At 35.4% G+C, this 21,502-nt stretch overlaps 2 protein-coding genes across 3 annotated transcripts; one reads left to right on the top strand and one right to left on the bottom strand.

Annotated features, from left to right (window-relative positions):
• The first annotated feature begins 281 nt into the window (after positions 1-281).
• On the top strand, positions 282-15,072 carry Sec6 (Exocyst complex component Sec6). 2 transcript variants are annotated; one of them, XM_019041688.2, is made up of 13 exons: positions 282-551; positions 1,706-1,816; positions 3,273-3,421; positions 3,729-3,924; positions 4,580-4,834; positions 5,480-5,635; positions 7,098-7,223; positions 7,718-7,900; positions 8,694-8,866; positions 10,015-10,132; positions 11,401-11,553; positions 12,673-12,819; positions 13,833-15,072. In XM_019041688.2, the coding sequence occupies exons 2-13, from the start codon at positions 1,727-1,729 to the stop codon at positions 14,295-14,297; spliced, it is 2,211 nt and encodes a 736-aa protein (XP_018897233.1). In that variant the 5' UTR covers positions 282-551; positions 1,706-1,726; the 3' UTR covers positions 14,298-15,072. The 2 variants fall into 2 exon arrangements, with proteins under 2 accessions (XP_018897233.1, XP_072154549.1); XM_072298448.1 differs by lacking the exon at positions 282-551 and adding an exon at positions 659-677.
• Positions 15,064-19,353, bottom strand: LOC109030628 (uncharacterized). The gene is made up of 3 exons (XM_019041689.2): positions 19,084-19,353; positions 17,764-18,001; positions 15,064-16,707 (listed from the first exon to the last, which is right to left on the bottom strand). The coding sequence occupies exons 2-3, from the start codon at positions 17,905-17,907 to the stop codon at positions 15,694-15,696; spliced, it is 1,158 nt and encodes a 385-aa protein (XP_018897234.2). The 5' UTR covers positions 17,908-18,001; positions 19,084-19,353; the 3' UTR covers positions 15,064-15,693.
• Positions 19,354-21,502: the final 2,149 nt, after the last annotated feature.

Raw genomic sequence — 21,502 nt, 5'->3', positions numbered from 1 at the left:
GTAACTCGGTGACGTCACGTGTGAGCAAATGAAAATCGCGTGAAACAAAACGAATCAAAGAAAAATAGATAAATAAATAGAATCGTGAAATAAAAATAAGGGAAAACCAGGAAAATCACCATTTAAAATTATTTTTATTCTTCCTAGCTCAGATGTGAGAACGATGTGAGCTGGTGTATTTTCATTACGTCACTAATAATTGGGGCCGGTTGACTTGTTGCCTGTAGCCTGTTGCTGTACGACCCACTTTCTACAATAATAAAAATAAACAATCTCTGCAATTTGCTATCAGTTTCAGGTTTCAGCGCTTATCAAACACTTACGTATCAGTACTTATCAGTCATATCACCATCAATTAGCTAGAATCAAATATCAAGGAATATATCTGTAATTACTCTGCGTTATTTGCTTGAAGTGGATGTTTTTGCTCTATTACATTGAGAATCCTCGTTTACAAACTATCTACTGAATGTGGTGCTAAAGTATCATCGTCGAATATCTCCATTAATCAGCATGTTTGTTACTTTTGCTTAAGTCAACTGGATAAGAAAGTGAGTATATTCTAAATGGAATGGCTGTTTACCTAATAATTCTGCGCAATTCTGACTATGCAAAATCTGCAAATAGAAAGTGTCGAAACAACGACACTGCCCATGTATTGTGGGTCTAGAGTACAGGTATCCAATCACTATTCAGTGAAGTATTGAAAGGATTCCGTAAAAAATAATCAGAGTTGGCTTCCAACAATTTTATGTACTTATATCAGAAGATCAGCTGTCTTTGTTTTGCATTCAAAGCAAATACAAGAATCCACAGGCAGATCTTCTGTTGCGTTCTTGAAGTGCGCACACCCTCAAGTAAATACATTACAAGGAAAATGACAAATTCTATAGAGAATGCACAAAGGATTATGCATGGAACACCAAGAGATTCAGCCAGGGGTGCAGAAAGTTTGTGGCCTTCACATTTTTGGAGCTAGCCTTTGCATTTTTTGGGGTTACCTTTACATTGCTGTCCACACTAGACTTGCAGGCTTCACCGTTGTAGGCAACGGCTTCACCAATCCCTCCGTTTGAAAGAGTGTGTTACATAGGTAGTTCCCTTCACGAAAAGCTATGCGCCTAGCAGTTTTATGCCTTCTGCCCTCACATTTTTTCCCCTTTCCAGATACCTTCACATTTTTTACCCCTTTTCAGGTGCCTTCACATTAGTCCTGCGATTGGTTGATTTTCTACTCCCCTGGATTTGGCAATTTGCATGCCAATAAGTGTTGGCACCAACCTGCATCAATGAGTTTGTATGTCCCAGTTGCGCTCATCTGCACATGCTCAGTAGCGGCTTCAATGAATTTTTGTTGGATTATGAGGCTTTTTTTCTTGGTTGATAATTAGTTCCGAAAACTGAAACATTGCTATGCGGTTGTAAATATATATGTTTTAAAACTTTTCTTCTTAGGATTATTGTCTAGAAATTGACTCTAAACGAGATATTTGTGAAAAACCGAGCGCGGAAATGATTTCACCATTGCCTCTCTGCAGTCTCTATGAATGCTTGGGACACACGCTCTCTCCCCTTCTCTGCCTGCCCATCATGGGGCTCCAAGAGACTTGCCTCGCTCCGCCTGTACTAAACCGAGCTGGACGCACGGTTTACGTGATTTGATGTCTTTTAACTTCATTAATTTTTTCTTTCTTATTGCTCATAGGTTGTTTTAGAAGAAAGTAACATGTGTCTTAAAGATCAAGAGAAAGAAGCCCGCAGCTTGGCAGTGAAGTATGCCGTAAATATTTTGCAAAGACCAGGCCAGCTGGAAAAAGTAAGTTTTCACAAGGTTTCTTCTTAAGGGTTAAATAAAAAACCTACTTCTCTGAATTCCTCCGATTTGCAGAAAGTCATGAAAAAACAATTATTTATGTTTTCTGCAGTGTGTTTTTCTTTTCCTTTTCTGGAGCACGTTGTTTTTCCAGGGGAAGGGAGAAAGGGGTTGCAAGACAGCAGATGGGGTACCATGTGAAAAGTGGAAGGAGGCTTGTATATTCAATTCAATTCATTTGAAATTGAATTCATTGTAAAATGGAATGGTTCTGATCATTCAAAACAAATTCATGAAAGTCTAAAGGCTATTGGTTGTCCCAAACGTAATGCATTTATCTCTTTTTTGATAATCAAGAAAATATATCAATGTGCGATTTTCATAGAACTTGAGACTTTGTAATTATGGTTTTAACAAGACCTTCTTCATTTTTCTTGCTTAAAAATGTCTGAAATAATTCAGCTTGTTAAAGATAATTTCTTCAAAAGCTCGTAAGATTTTTAGCAGTTGGTATATCTTGGTCATTGAAACCTTACTCGCGATCCATCTTGAGAAATAGGATGAAACAATCTTTTACAAATATTCAGGAGGTAATTCTTGAAGTTAACGCGTAAGTAGAAAATAATAATATCAAATAACACCAGTAAGTACGGAATTTAAAGTCAGTAATGGAGGTGGAGATGCATTCAGATGTCCAAAATTCTCCTTCAAATCTCGTTTTCTGTAGAGATTAACTTGAGCGAATGAAAAACTATTTTTTCACATATATGCTTCAATGAATGCACTTCTCAATTTTTAAAAAGCGTGTGCCCAAAGTAAGGTATGCTGATTGCGTATTGCAGCTCCTTTTTCAACATTCAGTGAGTTATTGCCAAAAATATCACTAAGCATGAGAGATCTGACCGCCCTGACCGCAGCTAGCAATCAAGTTATGAAAATTTCTACGGATCATGATACGCCATTTCCGCGAGACAAATTTTTTGCCTGGTGTTTCAACGTAGTTTAAGGCAGTAGTTTCTCCATTGCTGTTTTTTTTTCACTCGAAAAAGTAATTCCCAATCTCCTATTTTCAAGGAAAAGCTTTTTGAAAATGCTACTTGTAGGTGTGCTGCAAGTTACATTTAAAGGTAGTTTCTCGATTAATTATCAACTGGATGAGCATTAATAGGTCTTTTTAGAATAGCGATTGTGTTGTCCAAAGCCCGATTTGAACCGCACGTCAATAATAGTTTTCTTGTTTGCTCAAGTATGTAACTTGTATTACTTTTAGGACAGTCTAAGTTTATACATTTTCTTTTGTATTTTATGAGTTCTTTTTTATAATGAGTTTTTTTACTGATAGCTTATCTAACTGAATGGTTACAAGAGTAGATGGCTACCATGAAAGATTTTGTATGACTTTCATGAGATTTTGCTCTCCTTTCTGATGTTTCTCTGATTTACTCCTCTCATTTTTTAGGTAAGTCAATATAAGAAGAGAACGTATTTGAAAAAGCTTTCCAATGAAGCAGTTTTGAAGACTGCTATGCAGAGTCAACTTGATGGTGTCATCGTTGGGATGAATCAACTTGATGCTGCTCTAAGAAATCTTGTTGATGTCAGAGAAAAGTAAGAATTTTTCTATCTTTCTCTCCCTCCTTTTCCCCTTTCTATTTCATTCTCTCGTCATCAATTTTTGTGTACAATTCTAACTGTGCAGTCTTCAAAAAATTATTTTAAAAGACTTAATACATCCGAAAGTCTTCAATTATCCCTAAGAAAGATGTCATATAGAAGCTAAAAATGTTGCAATGTAACTGTAACATAATGTAATTGTAAAGTAACAACTCCTAGTCCATTCTACGGAAGAATATTATGTTTGAGATTTTGAGATTTTGGCTTTTTTCATCAGTGTTTCATCCTTTTTTGTCCCTAGTTTGCAAGGCATTGAAGAATTGTTACGTCCACTCCCAGCTCTAGGCCCCAAATTACAAGATGTCAAGGAAAAAAACATGAGGCATTCTCAGTATGTCACAGCCATTGAAAATTTGAAACATTTATTCACTGTTCCAGAAAGTGTTCAGAAAGCCAAACAATGGATAAATGAAGGCAAATTTTTACATGCCCATCAGGTAAAAGCAGATTGAATTTAATTTATCAAGGATTTTATTCAACTGTCAAAATCATAATGTCATAAAATATTCTAATTTACACTTTTGCTAACTTGGAAACAGACTCAGCAGCTAACTGCCAGCCAATTTTTACTCTTAATTTCCAATTTGCTTCCGAACTGACGGTTGATTTTTTTCTCTCCATTGTTTGCATTCGTATTTTTTGCACTGCATACAAGATTGCCAGCAAGAAAAGTCTTTCTTCACATGAGAATTTACTGATATTATTGTTTTACATGCCTTTTGAGAGATCTCATCAGTGTTTTCTAGATTTTCACAGAACAAGGTATCCATCTCAACTACGCATGATGGTAGCCTCTGCTCATGCATTTTACGTTGGCAATGATTTGCAATAATGTATTTTTAACCAAATTATGCAGAAGTTCTCTCCTAAAGAACAATCGTTACCTAGTCCTCCACCCTGTGTGCCTATATTATTTTGCTCTAAAGGGTAGCTTTTCATAAATTAAACACTTATCATAAATCATATTTATTGCTACTCCTGCAAATATTAATTCTCCTGAGTTTTATCTTCAAGATTCAGGTTTTTCTCCACCCTCCCCCCCCCCTTCTACTTTTCCTAAAAAGGAATTTTTTTTATTATTATTATTTTCAGAGTTTAATGGATTTGGAAAATTCAAGAGATGACCTCTTGTTTGAACTCTACAAATTACCCAATCAAGCTCCTGCTGATCAAGTTCTGCTGAAAGCATATTTTGAAGATGTTGAGGATGTGTCACAGTCTCTCGGAAAACAACTGAAATTAGTTCTCAGCAGAACACTCAATACTGTGAGGAAGGAACCAACTGTGATCGTTACTGCACTCAGAATAATCGAAAGGGAAGAGAAAGCAGACGCTTTTTGCCTTCAGGTTAGCCTCTAATAATTCAATTCGTTATTTAAATCGAAGAATCAGTCTGTATTAGAAAAAAATGAAAGGATATTTTGAGATATCTGGTTATTTTCTTTACCATTATTTTTTGGGAGGCTTGAAAAAACAGTTTAATAATTATAAAAGTACATTTTATAAAGGCCTTGTAAAGTTCAAGAAATTATTTTAAATAACCCTCCTGAAAGAACCTAAGGACAACATCTACAGTAAAACGATCAAAATCCATCATCATATTGAAGACTCTCTGGCATAGAAGAATGTGCAAAAGATACTGGAGTAACTACTAAGTGTGATTCTGTTTCTGTATGAAAATTTATCTATCTATTTATTTACGAGAGGTTCTCCATGATACTGAGGATTAATAGCATTTCATAAATTTTCCTGGAAGCCTACTCTCCCGTTATGTAGAAACTTTTGCATGCACCCATACACTTAATTGAGAAGCAAAGGATCCATGTAGGATAGGTCTGAGCAAAAGGCCGCATGAAATAATGTGCCTCACCTTCGAAAAACCGCTCTGTTAGAAACAAAACTTCAGTTCATTTAACTTTTGGAATTTTACGATCATATCACAAAATCATCTTCTTAGATCTAATTTTACATCTGTATTGAATTATTTTGCAGCGACAAAAACAAAGTGGTTTTCTGCCGCCGGGAAGACCAAAGGCTTGGAAAGAAATGGCAATGGAAGTCTTTGAAAAATCTGTCGCCACACGAATTGAAGGGACGCAAGTTGATGAAAGATCTAGCAATAAAATGTGGCTTGTTATGTATTTAGAAGTAAGTACTGAATACTTTTCTAGGAATCATTTCTTTAGTTAAATGTTTTGTGTCAGTTATTGCATCATATTTCCAGTACATTACCTTGTTATTCCCATCATCTTATCAAAGTGCTTCATTTGAAACTTCAGCCTTAAGAATTTAAAGTTTCTCACTGTCCAATTTTAAAGTTTTAGGGGTTTCAAACAATATATTAGTTTTCATGTAGCATGTTATTTGATTTAAAAGACCATGTCTTTTTTCAGAATCTTTTTTTTTTTTTTTTTACTGGATGAATTAAACTATTACAATCTCCAACTGAAGAAGTCCCTTATGTTTCTCAAAAGCACATCTTGAGTCAAAAAGTGCAAAATTTCAGAGACATGATCACAAATTACAAGATCTTGCTCGTGTAATCAAATTTAATTTCAGAATCCAAACCACACTCCAAACTTGTTCTAAGGTGTTGGCATTTGGGAGGCATAGCTTTCTTAAAACTCATCACTGCGCCTGAAAGCAGTGCTAAAAATGAATATTCTCTGAGTGAGAGCTCTGGCTGATGCTTGCCTTGCTCAAAAAGTATGGTCAAATCTGCAGAAAACAAATTAATGAACCAATTTTTTACAAGTTTTAAGAGTGCAACTTAAAAACAATTGAAGGAAAAAATCCCTGTATTGAGAGCCATACATGCCATGGCCCATATGTAATTTTCTCACTTCGTCTCCCTCTGATTTTCAAAAATAAAATATCAGCCTACACATTGCACCCACTGAATAATTGAAAAATCGAGTTTTAAATGCTCAACATTTTGTTTCATGAATTCTTTGGGGCTTTAATCAATGACAGTCCAGCCAATTTTCCAGGATTCCCTGCCGTTTCTCCAGAATAAATAGTAACCTAGAGATCTTAATTTTATTTTCGAAAGTTTATGATTCTAATATTGCAATGAAATAGTTTGAATAGTTAATTTCAGTATACTCATAATATCTCAAAATATAGTTGTTCTCTAATCGGATGTGCAAACGTCAGACATGGTCCAGTTTCTTCCCCCTAAGAGATTGAACCTAATTGAACCTAGACTGAGGCGAATGTTCTTCAGAGAAGTATGTTTTACTAAAATACATCCTTGTTGACTGGCCTTGACTGGCAGTTGTTTACTAAACCTCTAGTTTTATGTTTCAGGTAACAATAACTATTAAAGTTTAGACTAAGCAGAAGGAAAAATAGATTAAAAAAGGTCCTGTGATGTGGTGACTTAGGAAACTTTTGTCATTTATTACTACTGTTACGGCTTCAAATATGAAGATGATTTTAACCCCAAACTTATAATCGAAATAAAATGTATTTACTTTGATGGAAGTTCTTTGAAAAAAATCGAAACGATACTTTATAATTTCTGACCTTTTTCTTTCATAAATGACTTGGAAAACTGTTTATTTTTGGTATACATAAGTGTTAATGCTGTCATTATGATATTTTTCAGTTCACAAGACAACTTATACTGGAAGACTTGCGTGTCGTCAAAACTTTATGTGGACCTTGTTTTCCTCCATGGTATAACATTATCGACAAGTTCGTGTTTATGTATCATAATTGCCTTTCAAAACATGTGAGTTCTTTTTTCTTCAAATTCAATCAATCAATGATTTATAGTTTTTCTATCAGTCTATCCAGAATTCCATTTGGGAGAGGACATGAGATAATTTAAGAGCTATAGAATGCTCGTCAGCAGGCTCACTATTGAAGTTTTAAGTTGTAGGCTGTGTGACCGTATTTGAAGAGAAACTCTAGCAAGGAACAGATTTTTAAAGCAATGTAAACGTTTAATTTTCCCAAATTTTTAGGTAATCCTCATGAGTAAATCACGCTTTTTCTAAAAAAAAATTTCAGTCCAGAACCGGTTCTTATTTTTTTGACTTTGAATCAATTTATTTTAACCAATAACCCATATCATGACCGATTCTGCTACAAGCAATTACAGTTTTTTATGTACAGTCCAGCTTTGATGAATTGTAAACATTTATATCTGACTGTGTACCCAGAGTATCAAAGTCATTATTTATTGTCTATAATTTTTTTTTTATTTCTAATTCTAAATTCCAGTTGGAAGAAATTATTGCTCAAGGTCTCAAGGGGAATGAATATGTCTCAATTCTTTCATGGACAATAAATACATATCCGGGCAGTGAACTTATGCGACATCCAGAACTTAACATTGATACCTCTACTATGGGTCCTCTCCTGCGACCAGCGATCATTGAACAGTTGCAATGCTCATATCTAGAGGTAAAAAGTCCTAAGAAAACTCTATGAATTTTGTTTTGTTAGGTTCTCTTTTTGGCAAAGAAGTATTAACAGAGTCAACGAAAGTATGTCTGTTTTTCAGCATTTCAAGTTCTAACAAGATTTTAATCGTTTAAAATGTAACTATCAAAGAATTGTATAGTAATAAAGTATTGGAAGAGAAGAAAAATTTCAAATCTTGAAGGCCATGCCAATAGTTTCACTACAAGCAGTCATGATTAATTGTATGAGTTGTCTAGGTAGAGAGGTGGTGATTTTCCCATCATACTTTAAATACAGATGACGGTAAGCTTGCTTGCTTGCTGCTTTGGCGAGCTCGTCCAATCTTATTGTGGCTTTCTCGACCTCTTTAAGGTGAGAAGTAAAAAATCAGGAAACGATTTTTGTTGACGACAGGACCAATCAGCCCTGGAATCTCTCGTCTGTTTCCTTCCTAATTGACTGTAAGTAGTGTTGTAGCAAACTGCATATCTCTTTGAAAAATAATTGTCCTTAAATGAGCTTTTTCTCTCCACCATGAAAATTTCAATTTTTTTCTGTATTTCAACTGTACAGTTGAATCTAAAATGGCAGTACCTTAACACTGTCTAAAGATTGACGATTGAGTTTTAAAATTACAATTATGTAACCTACTCATATTGTGTGTGCCACAGGATATGAATTTAGTGGTTAATAAATTGGTGAGGTCTACAAATCCCTAAATCTACAGCATTTGACACTCTAGATCCATCTCTCTCCTGAAATTTTCTAACTGATTATTTTCCTTTTATTATAGTATATGGAAAATAACTATGTCGAATGGATGCAGAAAACTCTAGAGACAGAGAAGCAAGATTGGAGTGCTGGAGGAACTCAAGAAACTGGTGCTGATGGAGCATTTTATACTGCTGCTCCTGTGATAGTTTTCCAAATGATAGATCAAAATTTACAAGTAACAAACACTATCAGGTACAACTCTTAATGTTGTAAACTCCAGATCAATAGGATAGCTAGCGTCATTTTTGAGAGACTGATGACAGTCCATGTAATCTTATTTGAACCTGAGAATGGAGCATAAATGAATTTTTCTATTAAAATGTGTGTTTTCTATTATGTTCATAATGCCAATAGTGGTTATGATCTTAAGTGTTTATCCTATACACAATTGCATTTTTTGCAATTTTTTACAGAATTTTCTGCCAATAGAGAAGAAAAATCAAGGAAGCCTTTAAAAAATCACATTGGCTTCTTTTCCTAAAAAAAAATTCGGTATGAGAAGAAGTCTGCAACGCTGCAAACGGAAATATATGGTTTTGCACTTTGACCATCGATGTAATGATATTTAGCATGAAAGTGGGGAAGATAGTGTTCAGTGCAGTCAAGTTAAATAGGACCTTTTGTTTGAATTATACTATCAAGGCTACATCTGGTTTTTTCTTTCATTAGTCAGGCACAGATGAGTAAAACCCAGCTCAATATTGCCACACACCAGGAATGGCATAAAAATGTGTTGAGACAGAGCAAGAATTATTCACTGAGGTGTGTGTTTGGGTCCGCACCCTGATGCTTCTTAAACAATCAAACTTGCACTGATAAGCAAAAATCAGAATTTTCTAAACTTTCCAATTATTAATTGGACGTATTTATGCTAAATGGAACTATGTGCAAGTGGAAGGATGGAGTGTGCTCGTTAGTCCCTTGGGCCATAAGAATGAATGGGAATTTAAAAGCGCCAGTGACGTCAGTGATGTTAGTGCTGAGGACCAGGCAGGATGCGCATGACTGAAGTAAGGTCGTCTTTCTCTAACTCATGAGCCCTGTCCACAACGCTCTTGTCACACGCCCTCGGCTCACGAGTTAGCGCTCAGATCTTTTTTATCCAATTTCAAATCCCGGTTTTCCATTTTCTCAAAAGGCACTGTATCCACTTTTACATGGATTCTTATGCAACCTGCAGGAGCACACCACATCTTTCCACTTACACGTACATATAGTTCCATTAGCATAAATACAGCCAATTTCTTCCTTGTTAATGAAAGTGAGCAGCTGAATTTTTTGCTTCTTGAAATGCCTCCTATTCACTAGATTCTATGTCTACGTTTTGTCTGATTTTTCAGCCCAGAATTGACCCATCGAGCTTTAATTTTAAGCATGGAACAAGTTATCAAATATGGCAATATGTACCGAGGTGCAATTATAGAATTCAAGAAAAAACATTTTGAAGATCGAAGTCAGGTATGGTTTTGTTATTAAGTAACTAAAAAAGCATAACATACAACTTCATTACATACTTGATTACATGCTACTCATAACGTTGACGGTAGTCCAGTCACGTTCAATTTTGTGCTTTCCCAATGACTTTTTATACATATTGATTTTTTCCAAATTTTACTTTAGTCACTTCTGTTTTTCAATTATTTTTTTTCTTTCATCAATTAAAAGGGCCAAAAGCTATTTTGTCACTGAAGAAAAAAAAAGTTAATGGAAAAAATTTGGCTGTCTCCAACTTAGTCTCGATTTGAACTGTCTAAATCGGTTATTTATTCATGGTTGAAAGAATTTCAAATCTTTAAAAAAGTGATCATTTTTTGGCACCATACCAATGTCCGAATCACTATTTGTCATCATTGTAATGATTTCCTATTCGTTATTTGTTGGTACTGTACTCTAAAGTCGAGGAGAGAATGATCAGTCAAGTGATTGAAGTCAACAAAATATGGAGTGGTCTAACTTTCCTCTCAATGTCTTTTCCTAATAACCACGTTTTTCTCTAGACATATTCCATTCCAAGCTAAGTAAAGTAGTCATCTCCCCTCCCTCTATAATGGACCACTAGATAAGGTACGAATTTCAGCATTCTGATATATGTTTCTTAACCAAAATTTTACGTAAAACACGATGCACACAACGAAAATTGCCGAAATTAACTCCTTACGAAGATATTTAATGATTCTTAATGCGTGAATTCAAACCACCCGCTCATGAAAACTCAATGCTCTACGTGATTCACATCGCGCGCTAAACGTTATCATGACAGTCTCTGCGACATAAAAATCTGGCAACCTCAATCTTGACGCTTTGGCTCAGTTATAGCAAATTGCTAATAGTTTGAACAACACATGATGGGAAATAAACATGGCTCGATTGAGAAGCTTGCTGAAACCGTTGTAGTGGGCGATTTGACTCACGTAGAGTTTTGAGTTTCTTGTGAGCGGGCAGTTCAAATTCCTCGCAACCAATGTGTAATAAAAACGTTAATATCTTCGTTAGGAGTTGGTTTCCGTAATTTTCGTCGTGTGAATCGTTTTCTACGTGAAATTCTGGTTAAGAAACATGTATCAAATCGCTTAAATTCGTACCTTGTCTAGTGGTCCATTGAACCAGATAGCAGTTAGAGTATGAAGTCTCCAAGTGTTGAAAAAGTACTACAAAATGAAAAAAAGTTACACCTAAAATTTGTCACACTGAAGATTTTTGTTTTATTTTATGTTTTGCTCTTGTAGATGCCGTATTTTACAAACTTAATGATCACCATTGTGAACAATTGCTTACAATTCGTTGAGTTGGCGGAGCAAATGGCCAGTCATTACTGGAGGAAAGATACACATAACAGTCAAGCAAAAATGAAACATGATGCACTAGTCAAAACATTCCAGGTCTGTTGATACCAAAAATACTTTTTTATTTTATTTTAAAATGTTTGAATTACATATTATCATTTTTCAATTTTATTTCATAACATTTGAATTGCAATAGCATGAAGCTTCAGTACTGATGTCAGTGTCAGATTAGAGAGGAGTGCTAACTTAGATTCATAGCAAAAACACTCACTCTAAATCTGTAATTATGTGTACATTGGAGTAATAGGAGTAGAAATATAAATTGTCAACATTTCCTAAGTAACTCAGAATGGACCACTATACAAGGTACGAATTGAAGCATTCTGATCAATATTTCTCAACCAAAATTTCATGTAGAACATGATTCTTGCATCAAAAATTACTGGAATCAACTCCTAACTAAGATATTAACGTTTTAATTTTACATTGGTTACGGGAAATTTAAATTGCCCAGTCATAAGAAACGCAACACTCTACGTGAGTCAAATTGCACCCTACAAAAGTTTTGGCAGACTTCTTAATTTAGATTTGTTCTTTTCCCACGCTTTATTGTTCAAAAGGTAAACAATTTGCTATGGCTAAGTCTAATTCTCAAGATTGAGGTTGTCATATTTTCGTATCACAGAGACTACCACGGTAACGTTTGGTGTGCGCTTTGACTCACATAGACCATTGAGTTTTCATGAGCGGGAGGTTTAAATTTATGGTCAATAAACATTGAATATCTTGGTTACGAGTTAATTTCAGTAAGTTTCATTGCTGGAGTCGAGTTCTACGTGAAATTTTGGTTAAGAAATATGTATCAAATGCTTGACTTCGTACCTTGTCTAGTGATTCATTATGTATTTATTTGTGCAACAATGAAAGCTTAATAAACTGCTAGATGAACTGGGTTTTCTAAATTTCTTTAAAATCCGTGTTTCAACGGAAAAGTTTTTTGCCGAGAGTGAATCTATTTCTCTGACCTGAAAATTGGCTGCAGTATTCAATTGTATGAAGTCGTGGTTTCTCCAAGGAATTAAAACAAGTGAGTTCAGTATTTTTGGTGATATTGGCAGAAACCATGAAGTAAGATGTATTTCTTTACGTAATGCTTTCCAGCGCTCTTGAATTATTATAAATTTTTCATGATTTCTCTTTCTATCATTTTTCTAGGATTTACGATGTGAAGCCGCTCAATTTTTGTTGGAAGAGGCATTCCTGGATTTAGAGTCTCATTTCCAAGACTTAATCACGCAAAAGTGGGTCAGCAGTTCTATTCCAATTGACACTATTTGCGTCACTCTAGAAGATTATTTCCAGGTATGCTTTGTCAATCTCTTTTTTTTATTGTTTGTGATAACTTAGAAGAATACCAAAAGCACACAGTGATAATAAATTTAAAAAAATGGAAATCTTTCAATTATGTTCAGATGGTTAGATTTTGATGTCTGCCTTTTTAAAATGCATCAACAGTATAACACGTTTTGTATTTTATCAAATGGTCATTCAGAATCATAACAACTTGACCCAGAACTCCATCATCTCTGATTTAGCTCAAATTTCGTTTACATATAGTGATGATGAGCTGGTTCAGTAATCTTCAATTCTTGCATTATGAAAAATAGAGAAGGCACTTGCCTCTAAAGAATTTTTATGGATTTCTTTGTAAAATATTAATTCACAAAAATTGATTCTAAAGTTGTGTATTTTGAGCTCTTGTGTAAATGCGCATCGCCAAGAAAGCCAAAATGGCATCAAAAAGTATCCCTGTCCTTGCGATCTCATTTTGACCGAACAGTGCCCGTGCTGCAATCAATGGTCCATTCAGCTGTGCAATGATGACTGCAGAAACCATAAATCGCAGCCAATGGATCGTGTGGTCGGAAGAGAGATCATGATGGCGGCGATATTTTTGGACGTCATCTTAGCTTTCTCGGCATTGTGCGTTTAAATAGGTGCTTAAAATAAGCGAATTTGAACATGTCTTTCTTGGTTAAATATGATTCCAAAATATTTGGGAAAAATACTTTTCAAAAATACAACAATTAAAAAAATAACTGCTTTAAAGATCATTCACAACCAATCAAACTATTTTGCAGGATTTATCATTGGTAGCTTTTATTCCTGATGTTTCATTTTCATTTCATCAGTCTTTTGTCAAGCTATAAGTTTCGTAGTAGGTTTTTTTTTTAATTGTTTATGATGAGCCTTCACAATGATTTTTTAAATTTTATTTTTCTTACTATTTACTCATTATACGTAATACATTTTTTTCTCCGTGAGTTTGTGTCTTATAATAACACTCTAAAAGAATGATGATTTAATTTTTTCAGGACTACAGTCATCTACATCCGAAAAACTTGGAGTATGTTGTACAGATAGCTGAAGATCTAGTTGTTCAAAAGTACATTACTGCCATGTTGCAAAGAAAAATCACTTTTAAAACTTATGAAGAGCGCAAAGCAGCAGCTCTGAAAATGGCCAAAGAAGTTGAGCAGCTTCAATTTTTCACCCACATTTCACCAAATAAGTCCAAACGAACTGAATCGCCATTGAATGCTATCATCGCTTTATCAGAGGTATTGAAAAGTGAAGATCCTGAAATTCTCTCTCTAGATCTTTTAACCTTACTGAATAAGTATCCAGATATCACAGAAGACCATCTGGCAAGATTATTGAGCTTAAGAGGTGATTTATCAAGGTCTGATATTAGAGAAAAAATAAGTTATGCCCTCAAGCAGAGGAATATTACCGAGATCTCTTTGAAACGCAGCATTTTCCATCAAGTAAGGTTATAATTTTCTGCTTCAATTTTTTAATGAAGGTGTTCAAAAATCGAATCCATGTTTCATTCTCCTAAAATTTAACATTTGCTGTGTTTCATGCAATGACCATTACAGATCTCTTGTGGTGAGTGTGTGATGATGTTATGGTATCAAATAGTTGTTTACATAGAATACTACACAGTATTGTTTGATCACATGATTGGAAGCTGAAAATCATTGCCATGTGGGGTAATGTATCGAAGAGCGTTACATGTCACTTTCAAAGAATCTGTTGTGAAGTGTAATAAGAGCGGCCTTCTCCTCACAAATTTACATCGAACTTGGGATTAATCCTTGTAATCATTGTAGAACTGAAGCCCAGGATTTCCTAAGTAAAATTGCTACATAGTCCGTCAACTTAAAGCTCAGATTGTGGATGATTAAAGCTATGAAATTTCTCTGAACTAAATGTTGTGTTCTACAAACTCGAAACTATCAGGACTCTAGTTTAATTCAATGTCACAGACATCGTTTGTATGAAAATGTTTGTAAAACACTATTTCAAGAAATGGCAATAGTATTTCATTTTGAATTTCCTGGCATTTAGGCTCCGTCTCCCATGGGGATTCTATTTTGAAAAATATTTCCGCTTTTAGGAAGCTGGTCCACTGTTATGGCTGTTTGGTTAATTTTGAGTATCCAGTATATGAAGAAAATGCCTTTCAATTGTAATTTTATGAAAGCATATTTTAATTTGCATTGATGAAGTTAAAGAACAAAAAATGAAGAATAAATGCGGTTAACAGTCTTTTTTAAAGTTATTATTTATTCCAACTATTTTGCTATACAATTCTACATATTAAGACAAATTGTCAAAATCATTTCTCAATTTCATCGCACTCTTTTGAAAGCTCTGCTGCTTGGATGTAAAAATTTAAATAAATGAGAGGTCTTAGGGTTAGGAATAAGGAAATTGTGAAAGGAAAAATTTGAGGGAAAATTGGAATAATATTAGGAAATTTTATGAACAGAACTGAAATTCAATCTTCCTATGTACTCATTGCCAATTTTACTCTTCCCTCAATTTACTCTACTTATAATTAGACATATTCGATAAGAATCAGTCTAACTGCATTTCACAATACCTAAGTATTTTCCTCTCATGTTTAATTTTTTAATAGAGAACAAAACTGACTGACGCTACAACCGAGCTGTTTCTATCTATTTAAAACCCGTAAAGTCAAATAATTTTTTTCCCTGAAGTTTTTAGACAGTAATTTTGGACAGGTATTCAAAATTTCAAAACCGTGTCATGTTCTCAACACCTGTGATTAACTTTTCCCGTTTTTACCTATGTCTTACGAAGATTGGAGCTTATGATACTTTAGCCAATAGATTGTTGTTTGTTTCAAAATGTGAGCCTGATATTTCAAATTAATGACGACACGAAACAACAAAGGCAATCTACAATGCAGCTACTTTTATACTGAACGATAATAAGATCGGAGTAATCTTCATTATGATCTGTTTTCACTTGATTACTACAGCAAATTTTTGCATCAACATCATCGACGATTTCCAAGTCTGTTGTGGGTAGAGGCTGCATGATCAGTGCACCTTGCATGCTCCGCAGAGGGGGTTGAGTTGTTATTACCGGTAAAGCTCGCTTTGGTCTGCTTAGTTGTAGAGACATTGGTTTAATGGTTAAGTTATCTGTTGACTGTTGATCCAATTTCGAAATGTAGTGCTTCTCCTTGTATTTAAACCTCGACTCGTATTTGGATTCATGAATCAAAACTTGCTTTGACTCATCTGCTTTCTTAGGCGTGTCCTTGTTTAGATTTCTCAAATCTTCAAGTATTGCTTCAATAGCTGTGTCAGCTATAAAGTCATCACTCTCTTGCTCTGTTTCTGAAGAACTGCAATCCTTCAACAAAATGTCAGTATTTTGATTGTCAAGGACATTCATTCCTTCAACTTGGCTAAATTCATATGTCTCCTCCTGCTTCATTCTGCCCATTCGCAAAGTCTTTGCTGTGCTGTAATGTTGATCCTCCAAGTCAGTTTCGAGGTTGGTTTGGCCGATATCTTGAATTTCCTTTCTTTCTTTCAGTTTAAAACTATTACCATTAAGAGGAAGAATATTTTCTTTTGATAACTGTTTTTTTAATCGATTGCTAGCTGCTAAGAAAATTTGATCTTGAAAGGATGGTTTTTTTTCTTCTACTTCTATCACCTCATTTTTCAAAGTTGATGAGTCTAGCTCTTCATATTTTTCATTTTCCTTGGTATCAATAGCAGTGTCAGGATGACCCTTTTCCAACACAGCTTTTGTCATTTCCAAATTGTCCTCATTTTGTTTGATTATATCCTGCTTCATATTCTCTACGTATGCAAAAATACATGTCTCCTTTGCCTCTTTAGATTGCTCATCTGACAAAATCTGGAACAGTTATGTATAAAAAGTTGCAACAATTTATGCAAATTTTAAATCAGGCACTAAATCTAAGAAATGCAATCTTTTTTATGCAATATCTTATATCCACGGTGTAAGTCGGCAATCACATAACTCGTTTGCGGTGTCTGAAAATCTTCGCCTCATTGTTATTTTCTTAAAGGAGTACAAATTGACATCATTCCTTGAAATTTTTGCAAAGTTATCTTCGCACAGAGAAGAAAAATCACAGCAGTTTTAAAGAATTGTCGTTGAGTAGTTTTCCGTTTAAAAAATAAAGTATGACAGAAAGTTTGCGACGTCGCAAACCGAGTTATGTGATTGCCGACGTACAGGTACACCGTCGATATATTTTTTGATGCAATATTTTTTATAAATAATTTTGATGTACCTCTTCACAAAAGGACTTGCATCCTACGTTAAATCTTTGCCGCTCTCCATAAAGGTGGCTGATTCTCTTAGGTCAACCTCCAAATTTTCAGAAAAATGTTTTCCAAAAGTCGCATTCAGACCTTAAAAAGTACAGCTTGTTAGCATTAAGGGTACCCTGACTATGCAACCACTATGTGACACCTTATTGACCAATAAAGCTATGATAGAGGTATTACTCGGTACTTAACAGTTTTCTCAAAGTTATTAAATGATGAAAAAAAAAGACAAAACCTGTTTTATGGTGCACTGGTAAGAACTAGTTGATAAAACTAATCACTGTGCATACGTTTTTATTTTGATTTGCAGCAAGAACCTCCAACAGGTGTGCTGTTAGATTATTCCTGGCTAGTTAGAGCTTTTTTTTTATAACTATTTCATTACTTATCCAGAACTTTTGTCCAAAAACTGTTGTTATACCTATTAATATTAATAACTTTCAGTCACAGTTGACAATTTAATAACCAGCCAGTTGCAGTGAGAAGTCGCCAATTGTTAAAGAAAAAAGACAAATTTCACCCGGTTCTGTCTTCACAATCAGCCAAAATCAAAAGTATCGAGTATGAATGTTATCCAGCAAGCAAGTTTTATCGCTGAAATAACAAGTATATTTACCTTTTTTGATAACTTCAACGGTTCCAGTGACTGAGGTGTCATCGTTGCTTCCCCATTCTTATCAATTTCATCTGTTCCTTCCACCTTTAGTTTTCTCGATTTCTGATTTGTATTCCTCTTGTGGTTCCTCAATGTCCCATTCATTCTTATGCTAGCCAATGAATGTTTATTCTTCTGCAATGGTGACAGATGAAGCTCTGATACCTATCTTAATCAATAGTTGGAAATGATCCTGCAACTGAGCATAACACAGAAAAAGTAAAAACAATTTGGAGTGTTTAAGATCAATGTTGCTTTCCTTTTTTCATCAGATATATTTCAGCAACATACGTTTTTTCTCATTCAATTATCGTCATTCCATGACTGTACCTATTTTCTGGAAGAAGTCCTCATTTTGCTCTCTGCTGAAGAAACTAACTGGCTCAACAATTTTAGTGTTCATCACCATTGTTACAGTCCTCATCCTTCCAACTCTCTAAATAATTGGCTTTTGGCTGCTCCTTCAAAATTTCTAAAACCCCTGCTGAACGCCAATTTTCCTACTATGGGCAATATTACAAGGTTTCGCAGGTATCTATTTCTTTGTCCTTGTTCATGAAATAAATGTCAATCCAAATTTAAATATTTACTTGAGAACTTTACAGTTCAATTGAGTGATGCAAATAGACACTTTACACTAAGTATTAAGTATGCAAGGAAAGCGAGATGCTGACAGGGCACAAATGCTGCACTAAAACTTCATTTCCATCCCTCTTTCATTTTGAACCTCATTTTGGCTTTAAGCCTTGGTCAGAATTTGAGGTTTTAAGCAAAAGCATTTTCTCTGCACACTACTTAATACTCAATTAGGGACAATTTGTCCCAAGACACTACGTCTTTGGAGTCCTTTTTAGGAGAAATTTGATGCTCATATGTTGTTCTTCCTTAGCACGGCACAAACAGCCGAGCAGGGCCGGATTTACATTTTTAGCGCCCTAGGCTAAACTTAGGGTGGCGCCCTTAAAAGTAGGCGCTCTCGTGGGGGGGGGGGGGGGGGGGTCCCCAGACGCCCCTCCCCTCCAGATCAGAAAGAGGATGTTAGGTGTCAGGAAAATTTTCAAATTCACCTTTAAAAAAACACGATTTTAAACAGTTTTGAGGTACGTTTAGGTTTGCAAGTTGGTTTTGGAAAATAACAACAAACAAAAGACTCGTTAAATAAGAAAAAAAAATGCTCAAAAATTTTGCGCCCCTCAGAATATTGCGCCCTAGGCTACAGCCTATGTAGCCTGTTGGTAAATCCGGCCCTGCAGCCGAGCTCCGGATAAGTTTTCAACTTACTATTTTCTCGGACGGGCGTCTATAGATGAGCAAGATCGGAAGTTGAGACGATGGTGATGCAACGGAAGAATACTCGAGTTTACTTTCGATGCCGTAAGAACCGACTGAGAGGTAATTCCCGCGCGGTTATAACCACGATCCGACCAAGGAAGATCCAAACAAGCTTTCAACTGAATTTGTTTGGAATTACATCAGTCTTTGAAACGAATCTTTTTTTGCTGACAAGTAAATTTTGTGAGTTTTCCTAGACTCATTGTCAGCGACTTCTGTCCCCGGTTGAAGCTCTTTTTGTCGTTGTCATTCGTCGCCGAACCTGCGATGTACGCGGTTCCAGACACCTTGAAAGGGAGGGGGGGGGGGATGTTCGAAATTTTAAAACATCTGATATGCAGTTTGTGTCAGTTTCGTCATGAAGAATTACCCAAAAAAAGCGTCCTTCCTTCTTCTTTCTCCCTTCCCTTATTTTCCCCCCTATTTTACGGGGGGCCGGGGGAGGGGGTGTCCCCCCTCCCGCGCATGGAGCCTAGTCCTTTACCTTCTCTGCCGTGCTAAGGAAGAACGCCGTATGAACATTCGAGAGTTGCCAAATTTCCCTTGATAAAGAATGTGTATTTTTCATGCATAATTTCCCTCGAAATTTTCAGATATTTTAGATTAAATTGCGTACAAAATCGTCTGAAAATGATGGGAAAAAATATTCACAATTTTCCCGGTAAATTCGGTTTTTTCGCAGGAAACTTGGCAACGTCTGAAGGCTCATAAGGCGTTCTCGCCGCGCTAATTTATAACGCCGTATGAGTATTCAAATGTTGCCAGATTTCCTCTCAGAAAATATTTATTTTTGAAGAAAGTCATGAATATTTTAGCTTAAAATTTTCGGCTTTTAGATTAAATTATTCGAACGAAATCCTCTGAAAAATCGGGAGAGAATTTTCAGGTATTTTCCTGAAAATTCCTTGATTTTTTGGTATTTTACTGACGTGGCAACGCTGCTCTAAATAGATAAGCGGAAAACACGATACGCATCACCCCAACTTCGTCAGCAATTTAAAATGCATGGCTCAGTTTGCAATTTCCGAAAAGCTTGAGTCAGCATGTACCTAGTGCGGAATGTTGGACATGGCGCTGTAATTCTCATTCAACAAGTTATCAGTCAGCCTCCGAGAGCAGTTAGGATGTGGTTTCCCGCCACTGTTATATACCTTGCCATCTTCACCTATCTACCCACTATTTGCGGTAAAATTTTTCTAGGCCACCTGGAGGAAAGGGTGGGGGCTCCATAAAAGGAATATGTACTAATTGTAAGACTACGCATTATTTTCTCCTATGATACAGAGAGGTTGCATTTGGAAGCACAGCAGGTGCAACATCTCGACAGCAACTCGTGAAAGACGCCTTCCGTAACGGACGGCAAGGGTAGTCAAACCACCCTCACTTTTTTGGGTTCGCAACATGAACAAACTGCGGGCAGAAATTTATGAAGATTTTTTTTCAAAATGTATAGTTAACTTTTAACGAAAAAAAATAAATATCTATAATAGGAGCGAAAGGCATTAGCTTAATCATAACTTGTAAAGTTACATATTCCTTCCACTTCTCCCTCTCTTTGAGATACCTACTTCGGCTGCATTTTGAAACGGACATATCTCACCCAAGCAGTACAGATCGCAATAAATTGCAATTACAAGTTAAAATTAGGGTAGACTGGGGTTAAGTGGGCACCATTTTGTTTGAAAAATCATAAAACAAATTTGGTGATAGATATAGTTAATCTTTAAAGTACAATGTCTTCAGTATAATGTAAGGTATCTGCAAAAAATAGTATGTTTCATTTTTTAAATTTCTTCATGGTCAAAATTTAGATTTTGTAAAAAATGGGAAAGTGCTCAGTTAACCCCGTGGGGTGGGTTAACTGGGCACTGGGGGTGGGTTGACTGGACACTAAGATGAAAAAGCATACTTTTGAAAGAGGAAACTTTTATTAAGTCAAATGAACAAGTGGAAAAGTCTTAAAAATTAAAGAAATACATCTGAGGATGATTTTTTGTTTGTCTTAATACTTATATTATGTACATTTTCACTAAGAGATACGGAAAACTTATTTCAATGACTTCTGAATAGGTCCCATGGTTGGTTGTCCTTTTTCTCCTTTTAGTTGTTAAAATACTGCAATTAAAATCAAAAAACAAGTTTTAGTGAATGTTTTGGCTAACTTGTAATCTATGGGGTTAACTGGGAATGCCCTCTTTAATCCCATTAGGTAGTGTTCAGTTAACCCCATTTGGTAGTGTTCAGTTAACCCCATTTCGGAATTTCAGAGAAAAAAAATCATAAATAGTACTCAATTGAAATAATTACCAAAGTAATCACTGGAAATAGTACATAAAACTATAGATGAAACAATAAAGCACTTACCAAA

This window comes from Bemisia tabaci, chromosome 3, assembly GCF_918797505.1.
Source record: "Bemisia tabaci chromosome 3, PGI_BMITA_v3".
Taxonomy (NCBI): domain Eukaryota; kingdom Metazoa; phylum Arthropoda; class Insecta; order Hemiptera; family Aleyrodidae; genus Bemisia; species Bemisia tabaci.
The sequence above is the reverse complement of the archived record's forward strand: the minus strand, read 5'-3'. Positions and strand labels throughout refer to the sequence as shown.

What these genes read in the sequence shown, in the direction of transcription:
- Sec6 (XM_019041688.2), top strand. Translation starts at nt 1,727, where the DNA reads ATGTGTCTTAAAGATCAAGAGAAAGAAGCCCGCAGCTTGGCAGTGAAG. An exon ending in GACCAGGCCAGCTGGAAAAA is followed by an intron (nt 1,817 to 3,272) that starts GTAAGTTTTCAC and finishes CTCATTTTTTAG; the next exon opens with GTAAGTCAATATAAGAAGAG. An exon ending in ATAATTGCCTTTCAAAACAT is followed by an intron (nt 7,224 to 7,717) that starts GTGAGTTCTTTT and finishes TCTAAATTCCAG; the next exon opens with TTGGAAGAAATTATTGCTCA.
- LOC109030628 (XM_019041689.2), bottom strand. Translation starts at nt 17,907, where the DNA reads ATGAATGGGACATTGAGGAACCACAAGAGGAATACAAATCAGAAATCG. An exon ending in CGTTGAAGTTATCAAAAAAG is followed by an intron (nt 16,708 to 17,763) that starts GTAAATATACTT and finishes TAACTGTTCCAG; the next exon opens with ATTTTGTCAGATGAGCAATC.